Below are 25,747 nucleotides of genomic sequence, written 5' to 3'. Positions count from 1 at the left end.
TTACGCTCTGCAGGTTTAAAAACTTGCAATCGACTGACCGTGTTATCGTCTTGTTTCACGATCGGGAAGTGCCTCTGTTTATCGGCGGACCTGCAGGAGAGCACGTACTGGCCGGAAGCGTCGCTCTTGAATCTGACAATGAAGTCTCCCTCCTGTTTGAGCAGCTCCTCCGTCTCCTGTCTCGGCAGGGCGCCGTGGTACCAGGCTTCATCCTCCAGGGGGACCTCCTTGTTGGAGCTAGGCTGTAGACACAAACATCTCTGCTGTAATTTACTCAGCATCAACAACATTCTGTTAAACAACAACTTTGGACAACAAAAAGATAACTGAACCTAACTGTAATAGGAGCCTGACTAGACACAATGAAGTCAGACCACTGTAGGAGCACGCTTCTCCCATCTAATGTTTGTTCAGCTGCAAGATTTCACTTATCCAATGACATGTGCACCTGACAGTGCACTTGTCACCTGACTGAGTGCACTTGTCACATGACTGAGTGCACATATCACCTGACTGAGTGCACTATTCACATGACTGGGTGCACTTGTCACATGACTTCAGTGCATAAGAATGGTCTACCCTTCACCCACCCCAGACCGAATACTTGCTAACTTCACAGAACCTAAGCAGAATAAGAGATTGAAATAAGCCAACGCAATACGATTAACTCATATCTACCCTTCTTGGTATTATTTAAATGTACTACGAATTAACCATTGTCCACAGGTCTTCAATATTGGCCACATGCTTAGCACGCTAAAAATTTTCAAAATACTTCCCGAAAGACTCTGAGCCTCTCTACATTATACTGAGATGGGTGGGTGGGTGTTCAATTAGATAAATATGTCGCAGTGAGTTTATATGCTTTGTGGGTTGAAATAATATACTTGTGGTTTCATTGATGTTTTAGTATGTTAGGGGAAACACTGATGGCTATTAATATCAGTATTTAATGCTTTAATATTCACACGCTCACTTATAACTTATATTAACTCCCTTCATACCTCTGTAATACTTCACACCCACACATGTTTACGAGACTGACATTTTCACCGGTACAATAAAACAAAGCGAATCGAAAACATATCAGTAAAGAATTGCCAAGGTATAATAAGTTCAGGTTGCAGATAAACCCAGCTTCCTTTTAAAAAAAAAAAATGGTATCAATAAATTCTGAGGTTTAATCTTCCTTGCAATCTGTTATATAGTATTCCCACCTAACATTTGCCTAAGGGAATGGAACATGCGACTGAAGCACTGGGAACCTTATAACTCAGACAAAGTAAAACGAGAAGTGAAAGCAACAAGGAAACAGTCACCTTTATCACTAGTATACTAGCACTCTCTATAGCTAAATTAACTTTAACACACCTGCTGGCCTTGTACGAGACACCTTGCAACTAGCATTACGTACAGGTTAACACAATAGCCAAAGCATGTTTGGAAATGTCATGTCATAAGTGTAGTGTTAGTAGAAATCGAGTAAGGAAATCTGCTAGAAATGAACACTTCCTTGTCCAAGGATATGTTCCTCTGGAATCTCCCAGGGGATGGAGTCTTGACTAAGACAACAATGGAGATTCGTAATTCAGGATGTTTGTACATGAATTAAATTTCAACTAGCATTTAATACATCTGTAGTTTTAGCAACAAAAGATATGAGGAAACAGGAGAACTAGTACATCTCCAAAAAGTCACGATTTTTCTCGGACATTCAGATCAACTCTTAACAGTTCATATACAGAATATAGTAAATTGATCATGTGTCTTATTTCTAGAGGTAGGTTAAAGGTCATATTTATTTTCCTCCAAGTTCATTGCAGACATTTCTAGTCAGTTAAATAGGACATTTAAGTGTCTTATTCCATATGGTGGATTACCACTTTTCTTGCACGTTTTCACATACATATATACACTTTCACATAATCACATATACATGAATACACACACACACATACACACGCACACACACATTCAAGCATATAACAATTCCATGCTCAACATGCAATAGTGATGTCAAAGAGGGCGTTAACTGTCAAACACATTCACTTATTGCTATGGGAACGGGGAAGGTGGGTGTCACATCAGGTCAGCTACATTACCATAATCAGGAGGCACACCTCCACATCTCTGGTGTATCACAAACCCAAGACCAAAGTTGGCATGCATGTTACTGATGGCAGTTAGGATGTGTGGGAGTCAACAGAGGTTGTTTTTCATATATGTAGAAGCACCTCCTTTCCCAGGTTACCATCACAGCATGCACTCATACATGATAACATACACACATACATTTATACACATGCAAATGCACTTTTAATACACAAAATCCCAAAGACAGGCTCCATCCTGTACATCTCAGTTATGAAGTTTTAATAAAGTTGTAACGATGAGGTTCTTTAGCTATCACTAACAGGCCAACTATACTGAAGCATCTTGTTACTAACCAAAGCTAGAAGCTATTACCACATATACATATTGCATTGTTGTTATATTCAATAGCTGTATGGAAGGCTGTGCCTTGACCATATCAAGTACATATTGTTTTTTGGTTTATTTCTTGTTTGTGGGAGGGGGAAGGGGGTGGCTGTTTCATGGAGGAGAGAGCTTGTAGTTACGTACCCAACAGAAGGACATGACCCAGCTAGCAATAGTACTTGGACATTTTCTTTTATTATTTTACACGGTCATTTACGGCGTTCTTGAGAGTTTCAGCAAAGTAACAAGAAAGTTATGCACAACAAAATGCTATAACATTGCCAGGACAAACTATATTGCAATATTGAGTAATAATGTCTTCCCATGATGCAACACACTCACTTCCTGTTTGTTCATTCAGTAAGGTTTCGATAACCATGCAAACATGACAAGTCAAGGATCTCCAAACACATCAGGCCCACAACTAGGTTTTCACAGATTGGAGCATCCCCAAACAAGGCAACCATCAATTTAACAATAGGAGGTATTTATCTCCAATTCATTTGCACATATACAACTAATTCAGAATTTTATAACATTTTGGTCAATATCTGATGGATCTCACTGCCTATTCTATGAAATTGAAATTTCAAAATTCCACAAAAAAGCAGATAAAACGGTTGCTAGCTCAGTATTATCATCTTGGAAATTGGCTTGGCCTAATATCCAGAACAATCCCCTAGTTACAGGCCTTCAGTTCATGCTAGAGCTACTCACTTTAGCGTAGAAGAACTGATTGGTTTGTCTTCTGTAATAGGAAAACTGTTCTCTGGCTGTGATCTTCACAAGTACAGAATAAATGAACAATTCTACAAACTTGTCATAAAATGAAAGCTATTGTAACCATAGGCTACGTGTCAATACTTGTTTGGGAGTGGTTGATTCGATATAATGTCAGTGCATATACAATATATGATACCGCTCATTGATTTATCAACTGACATAGTATGGGCAATGTGTTTTGTGTAGCAGCCTACACCCATTGCCTATCATTACATAACAGCTGGTATCACACATGTATAATGCTGATCAATTAGATTAACAACTATATAGGCCTACATGTGTTACTAACAATACAGATCACATCAATATACTATCAAATGAACCAAAGATAGATAGATTCTTCCATTGTAGCTTATAATGCAGCTAGTATAACATCCAAATGTTTTTACTTGAGAAGCTTAAAACAAAGTTTGGTTCAAATGGCTAACAAGGTATTCATTTATTCATGAACACTTGCTTATATATGACAACAAGGGAGGTATACATGTCTGACCTTATTACTACAAATGCGCATAAAGATCATATAGTAGTCATAGGAACCACAAGTTTGATTCAAAACGGGTTATAAAATCTCATCACACATGACCACAAAGAACCGTGCGGTTTACTTGCTTTTCTCTATCTTATAATATAAAACTAAAGCAAACATTTCCTTTCATGTGTATCCTTCAACATATCTCAATACTAAATTTCTATGTAAACCACAACTTAGTGATCAATAGATTTGACCTATTCCTCTGAATGACAAACAAGAAAGGTATTTACCCCTTTGTCAGGCTTGAATATACTCGGCAACTTAATTGTTCTCGATGCTGTACCCTGAAAGGAAAAATAAAACAGAAAACACTTGTGTCATTTTACTGAGTAAATTTGCTTTTGAGTCAGACAAAATGTTGACACGGTAGGCAGACGGCTTTGTTGATTGCTGCCAGGCAAAGATGTCAAGTTTTATGGGTCACACTCTGAGGAAAAACTTCAAAGTTTCATCAAATTATCTCATGAATAGAATGAAAGTATGACTTTGTAGAGTTTTAGTACCTTTCACTCAATTTGTTAAAATCAGGAAATGCTCTTAAATTACGACGTCGAAGGCCATTTGAAAATAATATTATTCGTCAAAGCCAGCGAAAATGATATGAAACGACTGTACAACTGCACAACACTAATGTGGGGGTCCCAAAGAAAAGACAGTGGGTGGCTCGATTTTTCCAGATATTGGAAAAGTTGTTGACGTTTTTAATTTAGCTTGCCGATGAGATGAATTAAGCTGCATTTTCTAGCTTTCATAGATTCTGAGCATTGATTCTGAGGGGTGGGGGTATGGTGGGGGTGGGGGTGTGGTGGAGGGATGGGGAAGGGGTATGGTGGTTTGTGGATCAGTCCTCACGGAAGATCCGGGGTGTAGGCCTAAAAGTTTGCAAATCTCTGATATACTAAACCTACTATCCTACTACATTAATTTGTATCCATGAAGCCTTTTTTCTTTTCATTATCATCATGAGATGCATCTACAATTTATATCCCTCGTTAAGTTGGCAAAATTCATCGTTGAAAGTGACATATTGTGAATTGACAGAAAATAATACCAAGTATTAATCCAAAAAGTGGGGTACCATCTGAACTAACTTTACAACCTGAAAGGAATTTGTTGGGCAAGAAGATCTTTTTCAAGCACTTAAATTTCACTATATTTCAGAAATAGCAGGTCTCTGTTAAAGTACACCTGAGCCAGTCCTTATATTTCACAACATTTTAAAAGTAACAATTATTTTATCTACCTTCATTAATCCTAGTTTACCATCTGCCCCTATTTTACATAATTTATTCCAGATGAAGTATCGAGATTATAAAGTAAACTCACAGTCTGGGGTATCGGTCCCAGGGATTGCTGGTCCTTGAGGTCTATCCCTAACGGCAGTTGGTCCGAGTCGATTCCCTGTAACTGTTCCTGGAGGCAGGACAATTGTTGCTCGACTTTAGCTTCTTGGCACTTCAAGTTTAATATTTCTCGAGAGAGATCTCGGTAATCTTTTTGTTTTGTAAGCAGGCTGAGAGAGAAAACAAACAACAACAAAGCAAAAGATGAGAGATAAACAATATCCAATAAAACCACAAATGTCAGTTGAAATTATGATTTTTTTCTTAGACCTTTAACTATTGATCAGCTTTTCTGCCCATCTAGTGTTACCATATAAAGGAACTGTAATGTAGCTAGAAATGTCATCTGTTATATTCAACCCAACAAATGGGTGGACCAGGAGTGAGGTAATTAGGCAAGGTTTAGTTTTGCTAATAAAAGAATAAAGGATGACATTAAATCATCATTAAGAAACCATAATTGTTAAATTCGTCTGTGATAGTGGCTTTGTGAAACCTTCAATAATTTTAATGGCCAATCCATCAAACAGGTCATGCATATATCTTTTGGTAGTACATAAGATTGAAGACAATGGTTTCTTTGTAGTATTTTTCTGTTCCTTGTGGCTTTTTCCTTGTTTTTTTCCCCTTCTTTAATGGAAGATCAGTTTACCAAAAAAAATATGAATAAATTGATTCAAATTACAGGAAAAACAAACAAGATTGAATCAAGAGCAAGAAATGGGGAATATGTGACAAGGAGTAACCAGAGGTTTAAAATACAAAGACTGCCACACCTACAGTACAGTAGGCAATAGCCTACACTTTAGTTTCATAACAACTAGTAGTAATACACAGCTATCCCAGGAAAACTACCACCAAAAATGCCACATCTCCTGTACACATTGATTAAAGTACAGGAAATATAAGTAAAGGTGAAGCAAAGCAAAACAGAAAGAGGAGAAACACTTCACAGTGTATTTCAGAGGTTTGGTAACGTATATGGAAACAGAATACAAGCACAACTACTGCACTGTGACCAAAGCTAGTAGTAACAAAGTGTTTATACCTCCAGAGCCTGTGAAATGACCTTTGATGGCCACCAAAAAAGGAACATCTCCTTCAGAACATTGATTTTAGTACAGGAAATATTTCACAGTGTATTTCAGAGGTTTGGTAATGTCTATAGAAACTGAATACAAGCACAACTACTGCATGGATGCACTTCACTGTGACCAAAGCTAGTAGTAACAAAGTGTTTATACCTCCAGAGCCTGTGAAATGACCTTTGATGGCCACCAATAATGGAACATCTCCTTCAGAACATTGATTTTAGTACAGGAAATATTTCACAGTGTATTTCAGAGGTTTGGTAACTTATATACAGTAGAAACTGAAAACAAGCACAACTACTGGATGCATGCACTTCTCTGTCACCAAAGCTAGTACAGTAACAAAATGTTACCTCAAGAGCCTGTGAAATGACATTGATTTGCATAGATTGCTTAAAGTACAGGAAATATAAATGAGGGTGAACCCAAGCAAAACAGACACATCCAGAGATAATTTGCAGAGCATCGCAGAGGTTTGGTAACACATTTACAAACTACGCACAACTATGCATGCACTTGAGTTTACAAAAACCAAACGTGATTTTTGAACAGCCACCAAAAATGGAAAATATTCAATGCAACAAAGACATGTCAGAAATGTTTAACATACAGGACAAACTGAGGTAAACACCCCCCCCCCCCCCCAAAAAAAAACACCAAAAAAATTAAGGAGAATATTTTAATAAGTTATATGACATAACTTGTAATGCATAAACACCAGATACAGTACTGATTTCGCTTAACTCCCGTTGAAAAAAAATCAACGATCGATAACAAAAGTTAAAAATCGATAAAAAAAGTTGAAATTCGGTTAATTTCGTTGACAAGATTTAGACTACTGCGGGCACGGTTGTCCACGAAGTTTCAACGAAATTTCCACGAAAGTTATCGCCATCAAAAACCGCAAAGGCAATTCTAGACATATCAAGGTTGTGACTTGCGTTGAATCCTTAGTGTAACTACAGCCGTTTTCAGACTCTACCAGAAGTTGCCGAGGAATATTACAAACGTTGCAAAAGTGTGATTGTATATAAGACGGAGTAAGTTCTGTACTAGGTGTTTGAAAAATGATTTGGCTAGGATAATAAAAACTAGTCTTGGTCGATCGTAGCAAGCACATTCTATGACTCTTAAGTTATAGGCTAGTATTAAACTAGGATAAGTTTAAGTTAACTCACCAAGGAACGCAGTGTCAGAAAAAACAAGAAAAAAATATCAACAATGAAACAGTCGTAGCTGGATATCAAAGAGATCTTTATTTCCAAAAAATTCCTGTGTTACTTGACGTACTACGGTACCGTTTACTACAGAACCGCACTCACTTTCAAACTTTTCTGAGAGCGCATTCCGTCCAAAAAATCTCCCCCGACTTCAATGCACGCAAAAAAAAAAACAAAAAAAAAAACTTATTTCCCCCTAACCCGTTACTGTAAGTTGCCCGCGAAAGCAGATGGACTGCCCTGGTAAGGTCGCAGCCTGGGTCTGGGCCACCTGTAGTATGCTGCTTACATGTGCATTCCCTACCCTGGATATCCCCACCACCAAACTTTTTTGAAAGGCTTCGTCCAATCATAAACTTGGCTTTGTCAAATTCACGCCTACCTTATGTAAATTAGCATAGTATTTATCTTCGTGGGGGGTTTAGCACCGCAGAACCTTCATGGCTGGCTGCCTCTAGAAGCAAACATTATTTTACCCCTACTGTTCGTAATGGAATGGATGTTATCTGTTACTTAGTTAATTGAAAACCAAATATTCATTCATATATATATAAGTAGAACAATCCAGCAGGGATAGAAAGTTTATCTTGAATGAACCAATCAAAAGTCGTGCTATTAATAAAACTTGAAAACACCTGGCCGCAAGAGAGTTGCAAACAATTGTTTCCATGACTACTAAGAAAATAAAGCAGTGTCTTGGGGCCCACGTTGGGTAGATTTCTGTGGAAAATGAATATATTTTCATTGCTTATTTGAGTATTGTATATTGGGAAGAGCTGATCAAACATTACTGGGAAGGGCTTTCAACTGGCCTGACGGCATGTATAAGTTTATTTTAATGAGTAGGGGGAGTTTTTATGAGTCTCCCGGTATGCGTCACATGAGAAGTAAATGTTTTGTTTTTCGGTTTTATCATCGTTTTTCAAGTGGAACAACTCATAAAATCATGTCAAATGAAAATAATATATATTTGAATATCCTTCCTTAGTTTTACTAATCAGGAATGCTTGATAAGGCATGCAATGCATCGTTCGAAAATGTAATTTTAAAGTAGAATTGAAAAATGAACGACATAAAACAATATCTGTGAAGCGTGTGGAGCACAACTTTGAATATTCGTTGTGAAAGAAAACATAATGAACGATGTTTAATGCGTAAATAAATTTCGCGGAACTGGTACAGAGAAATTACGTACTGCAGCTTACGTCAGAGAAGCTCATAAATGACACAGGTGGATAGAGCGCATCAAAATTCGGTTTAGGAAATCCCTCTACAGCCGACAAAAGTCGATGTCTCCTTCCGTTTTCGAGTTATAAGCGATTTTGTGTTTTTGCGATATGGTTTTCAGTATATTTTCATTGAATAAGGGCGTTTTGTTGTGTGTGTTTAAATAAGGGTGTGACCTATCAGATATTTCGCTAACCGTTTCACCGTATCCCCTGCCGGTCGGTTAAACGTTTAAACGCCGTTTCCCGCCGTCCCCCTCCCCTTAGACCCCTCCCCCATTTCAGTCACCACTTCCAGATCCTTCGGCAAGTCAAATTTGACTTAAAATATGCACCAGATTGCATCTAAGGACGTTTCAAAACTAAAAATTTTCCAAAGGGGAGGGGGTGTCCCCATAGACCCCTCCCCCATTTCAGTCACCACTTCCAGATCCGTCGGCAAATCAAATTCTCCACCCCCCCAACAACAAAAAACCCTTCGCTACGCCCCTGGTCACATACATGATACAGTACCTTACATTTGATACAAAAGTTACTTCAAACAACAGCTTCCCAAAATTTGTGTCGCAATAGGTTAAGATTTAACCACGCTGCGCAGTACCATTCATAATTTGCATATTACACTCGGCGTCCAGATGGCGGGAGAATATAACATCATGTTCAATGTGTTGTGTCGTTCCCATGGTGCGATGAACTTGGGCAAGTTGCCAAGTTCGAATGTCAATGACCTACTTATGTTCTGTGACCAATGTCAGTTGGAATTATGTGTGTAAAAACTCGGGTTTTTCCATTTGTTATATATATAGAAGTTTTTCCGTAAGCGGAGCGAATTTTAGGGCGGCTCGTTGATTGTGAGGAAGCACTTATCTAAGCATCAATATTTGTGAAAAAATATCGTAAGTTTTTCAGTTTCATTCATTTTCTTTTATGTTTGCCGCAATCGCGCCCGCAATGCATGCACAGCATAATATCATGTGTGAAAAAATGGCTGTACACGTGCGGACCTGAGAGAGCAAACTGGCCTTGTGTTGTTAATGTTATGACGGTACTTTCTAGAACGGCCATTTGCGTCTTTTGGGGTCAACATATTTTCACACGGGGTTTTCACCATGCCATTGATCGATGTACACGGGTGATATGTCGCAAATATAAACTGAGAAAACGAATTGACGACACTATCATCATGAGCTCATGACTATTGGCCTACTACTTTAGTTATATTAAACACATTATTCATGCCTAAAACATCGTTTTTTTTGTTTTTATAGATAGTTTGCAGTACATTACTAAGTTCTTTACATATTTTAAAATAATTTTCATGTTTAAAAGTAAACAAAATAGAAAAAATAAAAAGAGAAAACGCCTTTTCGAAAAATGGAAGCGTCCTCGCAGAATGGGCGGGGCATCTTTATTTTGCTTCAAGTTACATGTTTTCGCTCAGAAACAAAGTTTCATACTCCAACTCTAATAAAAAACCAAATTTACATTTCTAAAAAATAACTATTTTTCGTAATCTGCAAGTAAACCAAGTTTATATGTCCATTCATTGTTATTTAAATGGTTAAACAGCACTCATAATTTATCTGGAAGGGTGCCTCGTGGTACATAGCTTTGACTGCAACCTCTTTTACGTCCTGGCGAAGTTAAGACTTATGTCACTGTGTTTGGGGTTCACAGTTAGAAAACGTCCCCCGTCAGTTTCACTACATGTTTCTTTGAGTGTCACTACTCAGTAAGTACAGGAATGTTCTTGAGAAAATTCCTGCCTTCAAACGACTGTTCTAAAGTCTAATCAATACTAATAAACGAAGTTGCTCGTTTTCCGACGTTTCTCGTAACCACACATTGACCTTCTATTTCGTTTAAAAAAGAATTTCAACGTATCGTTGAAAATTCCACGAAGGAAATGACCGAAATAACCAATCGTTAAAATTCGTGGAATTTCGATAAAAATCGGGGAATTTCGATGACAAAACGTGGAAATTCGGTTATTTTCCTTTTAACGAATTTTAACGGGAGTTAAGCGAAATCAGTACTGTACCACCACCAAATGCATACATGTCTGATACACGCTTAATTCCCACATTTTCAAGTTTATTAAAGAGTTGTCCTAACCAACTTTTCACAGGCATAATTAAGTATATCAAATATCTGGATTAATATTTGGCAAAACTTTTATGCCACCTTACCTTCTACAGAATTAATGGTTGCAAGTCATGCTGAGAACAATGTTAGACTTATTATGATTTTCAAATCTGTAATATTTTTTTTTTTTTTTTTTTTTCTTTTTTCTTCTCAAAAATAATCTGTTTTCAACTTTTCATAAAAAGTTCAAACTGAATCTGGTAAAATATGTTGATTAACCTATCAATATACAAACCTGAATTAAAAAACATTAAAAACAACACAAAAATAGCCACTAAAATAAATAAATAAATTGAAGAAGAAAGAAAGAAAACGATACAATACCTTAATTAATGCAATGCGTTTAACTAACTGTTTCACTGCTTTAAGAGTAATTCTATTATAAAATAAAAGTCCACAGAAAGGCATAGAAAGAAAATGAAAACTTGACTTTATTAAAAGTGTTAAGAGTTACATGTATCAAACAAACTTTCTCATGTTGACTTCAGCTAATTTTGAATTGTTAATTCTATAGCCGTGTAGTTTACTGGCGTGACTTGTTTACATTCAAGTAAAGGAGGAAAATAAAAAAAAAATTTAAATAGTTTTTTTACTTTTTTTTTTTCGTGTTTTATTTGCAATATTTAAAAAAATAAATAAATGCATGTCATATACTGTATTACTCTCCCTTATATTCAGGAAAGTTACTTTTGCAGTGGTCGATGAGACCTCTTGGAAAATTTTCCTCTTTGTAAATCAATAACAGAAAACTATAACTGTGATATATCAAAATAAAATAAAACTGTTAGCAAACTGCTTATCCACTAGAGAGCCTGTGTAATGGAATGTGTAAAAGTAAGTTGGCCTGACGTTTCGATCATAGCAGGATCTTCTTCGGAGGCTAAATGATAAGTAACAGTAACATAAGGGACAAAAACACGCACAGAACACAGACAGGTTAATGAGCACGGTGAACACAATGAGATAGACAAAAGGGGATTATTAGCCTCTGAAGAAGATCCTGCTAGGATCGAAACGTCAGGCCAACTTACTTTTACACAACTGTGATATATGTAAACAAATTAAGCCTGACAGATCTCCTTCAAGTTTTTGTCTTATCCGCACAGACTGAAAAAAAATGTTTAAAAAAGTGCTTATCGACTACAAAAAGCCTTTGTAAAATAACTTACTCCAAGACAGCAGTTTCTGTGTTTGATTCTGGAGGGATGTGTCTGATCTCGTCGTCTAAGATCCGTAAATCGTTCTCTTTCTGGCTAATGTTATCTTGTAGTGTATTTAGTTGTTCACTCAGCGCAGACAGTCTGAAATGGGGACAGAAAATACACAAAAACAAAATTAAATTTCCACATTTACATACACCACAATCAAAGTCAAAAGTTAGGTGAAAAATTAAAAATAAATCCATCTACATTGTTTGTGGGTTTGCTAAATCCCTTCTACATCATGAAAGATTACAGTAGGCAACCATAAGAAGATACTTCAAAGAGTCACTTTAATAATTTATTAAGTAATGATATACTGAATATTCATGAATGATGTCATTGCACAGAGGGTGGAGCTAGCTGTGTGGTTCAACAATTTCACATGACCTTTGACATTGGGTCACTATTATCTCACTGTTAGACTTCCATGGAATGGTTAAGATGGTCTAAACTTAAATTATTTATGCAGGCCTTAAGTGTTTCTTTCTTTAACCAAGAAATACATTTATTTTCCTTCTGTTTGTTGAAAGGCATTATTAACTCCTCTTTAATTAAGTGATTAATTGTGCCCTTTTTGATATTCTGCTTTTATTCAACATTTCAGCCTCTGAAGTAAACCCTTGTTGGTTTTACTCTTCTAAGTGTATTTCCTGGTTATGGGTTAAGAAAGCTATATTGATGACATCTTAGCAACCCATTAAATCTCTACTCATTCTTTACCCAAATATTTCAGATCTGACATTACACCTACAATGCTAAAACACCCACATTACTTCCTACCTTCCTCACAGGATCACCAAATATCTTGTCTTTGCTTTGGTCATTAACGCACTTTTAGCAATGTCACATGGGCTCAAAGACATTTTTTTTCAATAACACTAACAACTGCTGTTGCAATTGAGCCAAAACATTCTCAGGCCTGTAGGCAACTTCTTGATCATATCATAAAAATCCCTTGTCAATATTTAACTGAAATTATGTTTCAGTTTCCTTCTTGAAATCCACCTCAATATAAATGTAGATGTTCGTAGGAACATGACGTTTGGTTTATAGATAGCCTACATCTATACTATCAACTTCACTCTTTAAAGGATGATGCAGCACAAAATTAAATTTGACAAGTCGTAGACCCGTTAAAAACCGTATCTGATATCAGTGCAGGTTTTACATCAATGCCACTTTAAATTCTGGAGAAGTGACCATTTAAACAACTGCAGTTGATCACATTAAAGTGACGCGACTTGTATGGTCTAACACAGACACCATTAGGCCAGTTCCTGTGATCTATGCAACACAAAACTGAACGGGGGAAGACATAAGAGTTTTCATGGCCACAATTGCCATGTTCATAAAGTTTTACCAATTTTTATGACAAATGTGATTGAATGTAATCCAAGGATGGTCCGTCGTTTATATGAGATTTACAAAATCCATATTTTGGTTGAGTTGATTAGAATTTTAAAACAATGGATTAAACATTAACGCTGAGGAGTCCGAGGTCAGGGTCAATTTGGCCTTCAAGAAGATTTTATTTTATATGGTGAATATCTTGAAAACTGGAATAGCTATAGAAACGTTACCAGCACACAAATATTTTTTTCTTGTCATTTTTTGTCTTGCTCTATGACATATCAAGACTACAAATTCTACCTAAAACCATCCTTAAAGGAATACAGAGTAAACTTTCATCGGTAATGACTTCTTTAAAATAGGTGTCATCAGCATCATTGAGAACTTATCAATGCTGGTTTAGTAACGGGAATTTTTATCACCTGGACAAGAAAACTTCAAAAAAGCATTTCATGCAAACATTCAGTGTACTTCTTCAATAAAACTTAAATGCAGAGAGTGCCCTCTACCATAATTTTTCCTGCCAAATTTTACAGTAACAAATATTATTAGAGCAATTAAAAGCAACTTTCCTACAAATCTGGTTGAGAACTGTGTGCCAAAAAAAAATATGGTCCACATTTGAAGAGATGACGACAAATCAAATGGTTTCGAATCGATAAGTGTTCACACTGTAGGAATAGAATTTGAATGAGAGAGTTTGACTGTGCTATATAGTTTTATTGCTACTTGTGAAAACAAAAGCCAAATAAGAAGGTTTTGTAATTCAAGCCGGTAACCTCTGACAATGTGTACTATTAATGGCCCACTTAAGCTTTTGCACAAACTTCTCGAGTGCTCCACTCAACCTATGCTAGAAATATAAAAGACTAGGTCTAAATATTGGCATTTATTTCCTCAATTCAACCAAAGTTCTCCCTCAAAGTTAGGACAAGCAGTTGTCTGCTTTGGCCTTTGGCATTATATTGCAAAAAAGTAAAGGATTTTCTTAATCTATAAATGAAGAGAGATCTGGGATGGGGGGGGGGGGGAAGGAGGGGTGGAAGGTTGGCACAATGCAAAGATTATTTATACCATTGCCACCATATAGTGATTGCCATTTCAAAACTTCATTTCTTTGTCCTGATAGATAATCTTATTGAGGATATAAAAGTTTTAAAAACTTTGTTCTATGGAATATTTTGACCTTCCAAGTTATTCTCAGACATTGCAGTTGATCAAGGTACATTTTAGGATTCTAGGAAGACAAAAAGATGTTCTGCAAGATATCCAGGAGGAAAAACTAAAGCTGAATAGCTGCATGCCTTCATTCTGACTAAGACAGTCAAAACAGTGTTAATATTTCAGGATTGTCCGATGATATTTAAGGATTGTCTGATATTTAAGGATTGTCAAATGATATTTCAGGATTGTCTGATGATATTTAAGGATTGTCTGATGATATTAAAGGATTGGCTGATGATATTTAAGGATTGTCTGATGATATTAAAGGATTGGCTGATGATATTTAAGGATTGTCTGATGATACTTAAGGATTGTCTGATGATATTTAAGGATTGTCTGATGATATTTAAGGATTATCTGATCATACTTAAGGATTGTCTGATGATATTTAAGGATTGTCTGATGATATTTAAGGATTGTCTGATGATATTTAAGGATTGTCTGATGATATTTCAGGATTGTCTGATGATATTAAAGGATTGTCTGATGATATTTAAAGATTGTCTGATGATATTTCAGGATTGTCCGATGATATTTAAGGATTGTCTGATATTTAAGGATTGTCAAATGATATTTCAGGATTGTCTGATGATATTTAAGGATTGTCTGATGATATTAAAGGATTGGCTGATGATATTTAAGGATTGTCTGATGATATTTAAGGATTGGCTGATGATATTAAAGGATTGTCTGATGATACTTAAGGATTGTCTGATGATATTTAAGGATTGTCTGATGATATTTAAGGATTATCTGATCATACTTAAGGATTGTCTGATGATATTTAAAGATTGTCTGATGATATTTAAGGATTGTCTGATGATATTTAAGGATTATCTGATCATACTTAAGGATTGTCTGATGATATTTAAGGATTGTCTGATGATATTTAAGGATTGTCTGATGATATTTAAGGATTGTCTGATGATATTTCAGGATGGTCTGATGATATTTAAGGATTGTCTGATGATATTTAAAGATTGTCAGATGATATTTCAGGATTGTCTGATGATAGTTAAGGATTGTCTGATGATAGTTAAAGATTGTCTGATGATATTTAAGGATCGTCTGATGATATTTGAGGATTGTCTGATGATATTTAAAGATTGTCTGATGATATTTAAGGATTGTCTGATGATATTTAAGGATTGTCTGGTGATAGTTTAGGATTGTCTGATAATATTTAAGGATTGTCTGATGATATTTCAGGATTGTCTGATGATATTTAAGGATTGGCTGATGATATTTAAGGATTGTCTGATGATATTAAAGGATTGGCTGATGATATTTAAGGATTGTCTGATGATACTTAAGGATTGTCTGATGATATTTAAGGATTGTCTGATGATATTTAAGGATTATCTGATCATACTTAAGGATTGTCTGATGATATTTAAGGATTGTCTGATGATATTTAAGGATTGTCTGATGATATTTAAGGATTGTCTGATGATATTTCAGGATTGTCTGATGATATTAAAGGATTGTCTGATGATATTTAAAGATTGTCTGATGATATTTCAGGATTGTCCGATGATATTTAAGGATTGTCTGATATTTAAGGATTGTCAAATGATATTTCAGGATTGTCTGATGATATTTAAGGATTGTCTGATGATATTAAAGGATTGGCTGATGATATTTAAGGATTGTCTGATGATATTTAAGGATTGGCTGATGATATTAAAGGATTGTCTGATGATACTTAAGGATTGTCTGATGATATTTAAGGATTGTCTGATGATATTTAAGGATTATCTGATCATACTTAAGGATTGTCTGATGATATTTAAAGATTGTCTGATGATATTTAAGGATTGTCTGATGATATTTAAGGATTATCTGATCATACTTAAGGATTGTCTGATGATATTTAAGGATTGTCTGATGATATTTAAGGATTGTCTGATCATATTTAAGGATTGTCTGATGATATTTCAGGATGGTCTGATGATATTTAAGGATTGTCTGATGATATTTAAAGATTGTCAGATGATATTTCAGGATTGTCTGATGATAGTTAAGGATTGTCTGATGATAGTTAAAGATTGTCTGATGATATTTAAGGATTGTCTGATGATATTTGAGGATTGTCTGATGATATTTAAAGATTGTCTGATGATATTTAAGGATTGTCTGATGATATTTAAGGATTGTCTGGTGATAGTTTAGGATTGTCTGATAATATTTAAGGATTGTCTGATGATATTTCAGGATTGTCTGATGATATTTAAGGATTGTCTGATGATATTTAAGGATTTTTGATGATACTTAAGGATTGTCTGATGATATTTAAGGATTTGTTGATGATATTTAAGGATTGTCTGATCATATTTGAGGATTGTCTGATGATATTTCAGAATCGTCTGATGATATTTAAGGATTGTCCGATGATATTTAAGGATTGTCTGATGATATTTAAGGATTGTCTGATGATATTTAAGGATTGTCCGATGATATTTAAGGATTGTCTGGTGATAGTTTAGGATTGTCTGATAATATTTAAGGATTGTCTGATGATATTTCAGGATTGTCTGATGATATTTAAGGATTTTTTGATGATATTTAATGATTGTCTGATAATATTTAAGGATTGTCTGATGATATTTCAGAATCGTCTGATGATATTTAAGGATTGTCTGATGATATTTAAGGATTGTCTGATGATATTTCAGAATCGTCTGATGATATTTAAGGATTGTCTGATGATATTTAAGGATTGTCTGATGATATTGAAGGATTGTCTGATGATATTTAAGGATTGTCTGATGATACTTAAGGATTGTCCGATGATATTTAAGGATTGTCTGATGATATTTAAGGATTGTCTGGTGATAGTTTAGGATTGTCTGATGATATTTAAGGATTGTCTGATGATATTTCAGGATTGTCTGATGATATTTAAGGATTGTCTGATGATATTGAAGGATTGTCTGATGATATTAAAGGATTGGCTGATGATATTGAAGGATTGTCTGATGATATTAAAGGATTGGCTGATGATATTTAAGGATTGTCTGATGATATTTAAGGATTGTCTGATGATATTTAAGGAATGTCTGATGATATTTAAAGATTGTCTGATGATATTTAAGGATTGTCTGATGATATTTAAGGATTATCTGATCATTCTTAAGGATTGTCTGTTGATATTTAAGGATTGTCTGATGATATTTAAGGATTGTCTGATGATATTTCAGGATTGTCTGATGATATTTAAGGATTGGCTGATGATATTTAAAGATTGTCTGATGATATTTCAGGATTGTCTGATGATAGTTAAGGATTGTCTGATGATAGTTAAAGATTGTCTGATGATATTTAAGGATCGTCTGATGATATTTGAGGATTGTCTGATCATATTTAAAGATTGTCTGATGATATTTAAGGATTGTCTGATGATATTTAAGGATTGTCTGATGATATTAAAGGATTGGCTGATGATATTGAAGGATTGTCTGATGATATTAAAGGATTGGCTGATGATATTTAAGGATTGTCTGATGATATTTAAGGATTGTCTGATGATATTTAAGGAATGTCTGATGATATTTAAAGATTGTCTGATGATATTTAAGGATTGTCTGATGATATTTAAGGATTATCTGATCATACTTAAGGATTGTCTGATGATATTGAAGGATTGTCTGATGATATTTAAGGATTGTCTGATGATATTTAAAGATTGTCTGATGATATTTAAAGATTGTCTGATGATATTTCAGGATTGTCTGATGATATTTAAGGATTGTCTGATGATAGTTAAAGATTGTCTGATGATATTTAAGGATCGTCTGATGATATTTCAGGATTGTCTGATCATATTTAAAGATTGTCTGATGATATTTAAGGATTGTCTGATGATATTTCAGGATTGTCTGATGATAGTTAAGAATTGTCTGATGATAGTTAAAGATTGTCTGATGATATTTAGGGATCGTCTGATGATATTGAAGGATTGTCTGATGATATTAAAGGATTGGCTGATGATATTGAAGGATTGTCTGATGATATTAAAGGATTGGCTGATGATATTTAAGGATTGTCTGATGATATTTAAGGATTGTCTGATGATATTTAAGGAATGTCTGATGATATTTAAAGATTGTCTGATGATATTAAAGGATTGGCTGATGATATTGAAGGATTGTCTGATGATATTAAAGGATTGGCTGATGATATTTAAGGATTGTCTGATGATATTTAAGGATTGTCTGATGATATTTAAGGAATGTCTGATGATATTTAAAGATTGTCTGATGATATTTAAGGATTGTCTGATGATATTTAAGGATTATCTGATCATACTTAAGGATTGTCTGATGATATTTAAGGATTGTCTGATGATATTTAAGGATTGTCTGATGATATTTCAGGATTGTCTGATGATATTTAAGGATTGTCTGATGATATTTAAAGATTGTCTGATGATATTTCAGGATTGTCTGATGATAGTTAAGGATTGTCTGATGATAGTTAAAGATTGTCTGATGATATTTAAGGATCGTCTGATGATATTTGAGGATTGTCTGATCATATTTAAAGATTGTCTGATGATATTTAAGGATTGTCTGATGATATTTAAGGATTGTCTGATGATATTAAAGGATTGGCTGATGATATTGAAGGATTGTCTGATGATATTAAAGGATTGGCTGATGATATTTAAGGATTGTCTGATGATATTTAAGGATTGTCTGATGATATTTAAGGATTGTCTGATGATATTTAAAGATTGTCTGATGATATTTAAGGATTGTCTGATGATATTTAAGGATTATCTGATCATACTTAAGGATTGTCTGATGATATTTAAGGATTGTCTGATGATATTTAAGGATTGTCTGATGATATTTCAGGATTGTCTGATGATATTTAAGGATTGTCTGATGATATTTAAAGATTGTCTGATGATATTTCAGGATTGTCTGATGATAGTTAAGGATTGTCTGATGATAGTTAAAGATTGTCTGATGATATTTAAGGATCGTCTGATGATATTTGAGGATTGTCTGATCATATTTAAAGATTGTCTGATGATATTTAAGGATTGTCTGATGATATTTAAGGATTTGTCTGATGATATTTAAAGATTGTCTGATGATAGTTAAGGATTTGTCTGATGATATTTACGACATTGTTGACTGTCCGACAGAAACCCAGTTTTATTTACATAGAAGACACATAACAACTGTACCTTCCATTATTCATTAATCTTGTAAGACAATTAATTTTGCCTTGATACACTAATCCTTCCAGGAAAGTCCAGTCTGTTCATGGGATTAACCAATAGACTTAATAGACCAATAGAATTTAACTCAGGTTAACAGATGTACCAACTCTCAAGCAAAATGCCTATTTCCTCTGAAAAGTGATAGTCCACTAGGTAATCTTCATCAATACTGTAAAGGATTGTCTGATGATAGTTAAAGATTGTCTGATGATATTTAAGGATCGTCTGATGATATTAAAGGATTGGCTGATGATATTTAAGGATTGTCTGATGATATTTAAGGATTTGTCTGATGATATTTAAAGATTGTCTGATGATAGTTAAGGATTTGTCTGATGATATTTACGACATTGTTGACTGTCCGACAGAAACCCAGTTTTATTTACATAGAAGACACATAACAACTGTACCTTCCATTATTCATTAATCTTGTAAGACAATTAATTTTGCCTTGATACACTAATCCTTCCAGGAAAGTCCAGTCTGTTCATGGGATTAACCAATAGACTTAATAGACCAATAGTATTTAACTCAGGTTAACAGATGTACCAACTCTCAAGCAAAATGCCTATTTCCTCTGAAAAGTGATAGTCCACTAGGTAATCTTCATCAATACTGTAAAACAGTACCATTAAAATTAGGTTTAAATTCTCTACTGAAACAAGCAGGTGTTCAATACAGCTGGCATGTCTGAATATAACTTTCACATATTCAACTTACGAGTGCTGCATCGTTTCTAGCGTCAAGATGTTGAGGACCATTCCATTTTCAACCAGGTTATCTGGAAGTTCATTGTATCCAGTGCTGTCAAACTCAATGGCTTCAAGTGGGTCTGCTTCAACTCTGATAACACAAAATAAGTTAGGAAACTTTGCATATATGCCATATAATGATAACTACAAAAAATTGAATTAGTCCATAATTTTGAGATTTTCAGTATATGTTACATATTTTAATGTTACACTATATGTTACTTATTACATATATGTTACATAAAACAGTATATGTTACATATTACATATAACAGTATATGTTCAGTATATGTTACATATTACATTTGTGTTACAAATAACAGTATATGTTCAGTATATGTTACATATTACATATATGTTACATATAACAGTATATGTTCAGTATATATGTTACAGTATATGTTACAAATAACAGTACATATTACATATATGTTACATATAATAGTATATGTTACATATACCATATATGTTACATATCACAGTATTTGTTCAGTGTATGTCACAGTATATGTTACATATAACAGTACTTATTACATATATGTTACATATAATAGTATATGTTATATATTACATATATGTTACATAACAGTATATGTTCAGTAAATGCTACAGAACAGTTACAGTATATGTTACATATAACAGTACTTATTACATATATGTTACATATCACATATATGTTACATATCACAGTACATATTATATATATGTTACATATAACAGTATATGTTCAGTAAATGTTACAGTATATGTTACATATAACGGTACTTATTGCATATATGTTAATATTATCAGGTGGATAGCAGAGACATAGAAGGTCTTACTGTATTTGTTTACATTTTCAATGCAAGTAGTTGCAAGTTACTGATTTACAGTGTTGTTTACGCCCAGGCAATGCCTTGGACTTGAGTCAGACCTCAATCACATTGTTCTTGACTTGTGACTGGACTTGCCAATCCGATAAATGTTGTGTGACTTGAACTTGAACAATACATTGAACTGTGACACGACTAGACACGACTTACCAATAAAATGACTTGTGACTTGACTTACAAAATTGATTTGACATTATTAGAGTAAATGTTACCAAGTTGCTATAAAATGAAAGGGGTACTAGGGACTTGACTGCAAACACAGCTGATTGTAAATATTATATAATGTTGATATGAAAGATATGAAGGTCTCACTTGTTAGTTTCGATGTAAGGTGCATACTCCATGTCTATCCGAATATCGTTCACACTTTGAATGACTCTGTTGTGGCTGGCAATGAAATCTCCCGACGCAGTGTTGATGGCTTTAGCAAACTCAGAGAAAATATGTTTACTACACAGGAAAAGAGTAGAAAGGCAAAGAATACACATTAATATAGCAGAGTGGAATTGATGATATTAACACAAATAGCAAGGTAACAGCATATAGGGGTAAGACTCAACAATTCATTGGCAAATAGAGGCTGACTGGATGAACAAGTTAGTTTGATACAAGATAGACCATTACAACCAAACAGAGTTTAGTGTAGATTGCATTTCAATACCATTTTTAAGGTCTGGAAAATTTCTCTTGATTCATCATAAGCTAATCGATGTGTCAATGTGTCGATGTGACGATTCCAACCAAATAGTGTTTAGTGTAGATTGCATTTCAATACCATTTTTAAGTTTTGCAAAATTTCTTTCGAAACATCATTTGCTAATCGATGTGTCTGTACTACTCAGTTCATAGCACACGAATCATTGTGATATATTCTCAGAACCATGAAGGAAAACTAATAGGAAAAACATGTTTGTCAAAAAGGAAACAAACAGAACGTTAATTGATTTAACGTTCAATTTCCTATCAACAGCTTTCATTTTCCATTCTCAAGGCATTTTTTAGACATTCTCATTGTCTATCAGTCAGAGAAAATTATATATCCAAATAAAATCAAGACAAGCTCCTATGACAAATGGTACGATGTGAACGAAACTTGTCTCTGGCAAATGTATGTTTTGACCAATAATAATTATGCCAATAATAATAATAATAATAAACGTTATCAATCATAATTATAATAGTGCCACTTAAAATAAATATGTAAAAAGAAGGCAGCCTGATGTTTCAATCCTAGCATGGTCTTCTTCAGAGGCTAACCCACGGTTATATATTAAAGCAGTTTGCAGACAGTTTATTCTCCTTTTCATTAATGAAAAATAATATTTTCTGATTCTCAATTCTCTGTGAAGAGAACCCAGCCGAATAAACAGACTATGTTTATACTGATAGACTGCCTGCTGTGGGCAGTTCTATGTGTTTGTTTTGATTCAACTTTTTCTTGCCAACTTCCTGGAACACAGGAATATCACACTTCCTGTTGATGTTATTGCATAATCAAGTGGTAAGTATTATTGCATAATCAAATGGTAAGCATACTGCAGCTGGATGTGTTTCATAGCTTAAGTCAAATACAATCTATCACATGCGCTTTAATTCCTCTCCCACCAGACAAGTTTTGAAATCACTTCCCAACAAACGGGTTTAATCCTTCTCCCACCAGACTAGTCTTACTTCACATCGGACCAGATGGGTTTAATCTCTCTCCCACCAGCCTAGTCTGAGTTCACTTCGGACCAGGACCAGACGGGTTTAATCCCTCTCCCACCAGAGAATTCTTAGTTCACTTCCACCAACACAGATCTTAATCCACCTCCCACCAGATAGCAGGCCTTTAGTTCAACTCTCACTGAACAGGTTTCAGCCTATCCCTCAAATGGGTTTTAGTTCACCTCCCACCTGACAAGATTTTAATCCACTTCCCCACCAGACTGATTTGATCCACTTCCGATGAGAGTGGATACTAGTCTCCTCCCCACCCAAAAGAATCACGCTGATTTCAACGACGGCAGTATTGTGTATTAATGCTTCATCCAAACCACACATCTATCACACTGTTACATCTGCTATAAATCACTAAATGTTGGTTTTAGGTCTAAAAACTTGCCAAGAATAAAAGAGATCTCTTGTGAAACTAATGTGGCAAGCTGTAAAACAAAAAAAGCTCCATCACTGAAGGTTGTCATAGTGATCAACATAAATGTTTGGTGCACCTACAATGCGAAAGCACAAAGGAAACCGAATCTGACATAACAAATAAAAGTATTGAAGCCACTTTCATGGAATATTTTAAGTTCTGGTTTCAAGTCTGAACCATGCCGTGACCAAATTTAGAACCAAAAGCATGAAATTTTCCTTAGAGCGTAACATTTCTTCTTACAAAAACAAACTTGAAGCGGGGGGACTTGGATTTGGGTAACAAAAAAAAAATGACAACAATTTTACCAAAACTGAGAGGTATAAAGTACTAAAACGGCACTTCATGAAATTAATCTAAAATCCGCTAACTTTCTCCACCGAAGACACAATAATTAGGGGGCTATTTATTGACTCCTTTGTCATGGTTCATTTGGTTCTAATTCCATTAATACAACTTACACTTATCTAGCGTCATACTTCCATTGTGTTACGTTTTGTACTTTGCATTCGACTGCCAAGTATTGCTGACAAAGGTCCTAGGGGAACCGAAAATTCCAATATATTTTCTTAAACTTTTATCCTTATTTGTCAATTATGAGTCATATCTTATTTCTCTGGTTTTCTCTAATAATATATATATATATATATGATATATTTATTTATTTTGAGAGAGCTAAATAACGAGGCAGAGCCTGTATACAAATGTTAGTACACTGTGTTGTCTTGAACCCTGATTGTATAATATGTTAAATGTCAGTTGCCTGATGATATTAACGTGTATTTAATACTATTTGTATAGTTTTACATAAATATGTGCAGAACACAAGAAAAACAGTCAAATGTTTATAATCGGAAATAGCGACCTTTAAAGAAAAATAAATAGAAAAAGAAGTAAAGTACATTGGTCATGCCAAGTCAATTGTTCATATCCGGCATAATCACATGCAAGAACGAAAAAAAAAAATCAGAAATTTTGCCAAAATTTCCAAAAGTACTTTAATTTCTTAATCTTCAATGACTAGTCATGCCAATGAACCACTTCCTCACAGGTGTTTTTGGTCTCTTTAAATAATAATCTTTTTTAATAATCATCTCTTTTTAATGATAATAAATAATAATAAGCATTTTTTTTTTTTTACGACGCTTAAGCGACCACAAATGTGGGAGAAATCCACAAGGAAAGTTTGGGTAAAGTTCGGAAAGTTTGGGTAACTCGACTGAGAATTAACCACAGATTTGTCTAAGTTGTGACTTACATGAGTACTACATGGCTCTCTTGGGTTTGTTGGAGACAGTCCAAGATCCTAGGGAGGACTATTTTACTATAGTGCTCCTGGTGGGTGGCTGCTGCCCTCAATGATAGTACATACTCGTTGTGGGTCTCGTGCTGTTTCTTCACACATTTCTTGTACCGGTCTTTCTTTGCGTCGATATCTTTCATGTTTTTACCTGCAAAATTATAAATTTATTAAATTAATTAAATTAAATTATATAAAGATTGAGAGAAATCTAAGATATGAAAAACATAAAAATTTGCAGAGCCTATGGAGGTAAAAGACTAATACCGGACCAAGAAAATTTATCAAGTGCAAGTAAGGTCGTCCAGATAAATCTGTAGGCAATATGCTAATGTCACCTACACACACAGTAACAAAACTGACTGTGAACTGTAGGCCAAGGGGAAGATAGGCATATTCTGTTCATATTTGAAAAATAAAAAATTAAGATAACTTGCATAGTCTGTAAGTATATATTTATCTATAAACATCCTGTTTGTTTGCCTTTTATGGGGGGAGGGTTGGTTGGGTTGGGGAGGGGCGGGGAGGGGGGGTTGCAGTATGTTCAAGAGGATGAGGTTGGAATACGAGCAAGGGGTGTAAGATGTTTCAGTGTTGAGTTATTGTAGAAGTTACTCTATTCACTGACTAGATTTTTTTTTTCTCAACGAATTTACTTGATTAAATTATCATTGTCTATCCTCAGCAGGCACGAGCTTTCCCATGTCCCTCTTTCTTAACTACACTGCTGGACACACAAGAAATGAGTCAAGGATACTTACAAACCTGACATGACAATACAGTAGTTGTAGCAATGTGACACCCAAGCCCCCTCCCCCCCCCCCCGACCCTGTGCTATCAATCATTCCAATCAATCAAC

At 34.7% G+C, this 25,747-nt stretch overlaps 1 protein-coding gene across 6 annotated transcripts in view; it reads right to left on the bottom strand.

Moving 5' to 3' along the window:
- Positions 1-25,747, bottom strand: part of LOC139966931 (tyrosine-protein kinase Fer-like) — a 323,597-nt gene that overhangs the window by 266,981 nt on the left and 30,869 nt on the right. For all 6 annotated transcript variants that reach the window (XR_011792797.1, XM_071970427.1, XM_071970426.1 and 3 more), the window contains 7 exons: positions 24,847-25,039; positions 21,767-21,904; positions 20,551-20,673; positions 11,991-12,122; positions 5,123-5,309; positions 4,027-4,080; positions 39-242 (listed from right to left, as the gene is read on the bottom strand). Coding sequence is in view for 5 of the 6 variants with exons in the window: in XM_071970427.1 (XP_071826528.1) it covers positions 39-242; positions 4,027-4,080; positions 5,123-5,309; positions 11,991-12,122; positions 20,551-20,673; positions 21,767-21,904; positions 24,847-25,039 (1,031 nt within the window). In the remaining variant the exon portion in view is untranslated. The remainder of the gene's footprint in view (positions 1-38; positions 243-4,026; positions 4,081-5,122; positions 5,310-11,990; positions 12,123-20,550; positions 20,674-21,766; positions 21,905-24,846; positions 25,040-25,747) is intronic.

The sequence above is a fragment of the Apostichopus japonicus genome, chromosome 4 (genome assembly GCF_037975245.1).
Source record: "Apostichopus japonicus isolate 1M-3 chromosome 4, ASM3797524v1, whole genome shotgun sequence".
Taxonomy (NCBI): Eukaryota; Metazoa; Echinodermata; class Holothuroidea; order Aspidochirotida; family Stichopodidae; genus Apostichopus; species Apostichopus japonicus.
This window is presented reverse-complemented; position numbering and strand designations above follow the sequence as displayed.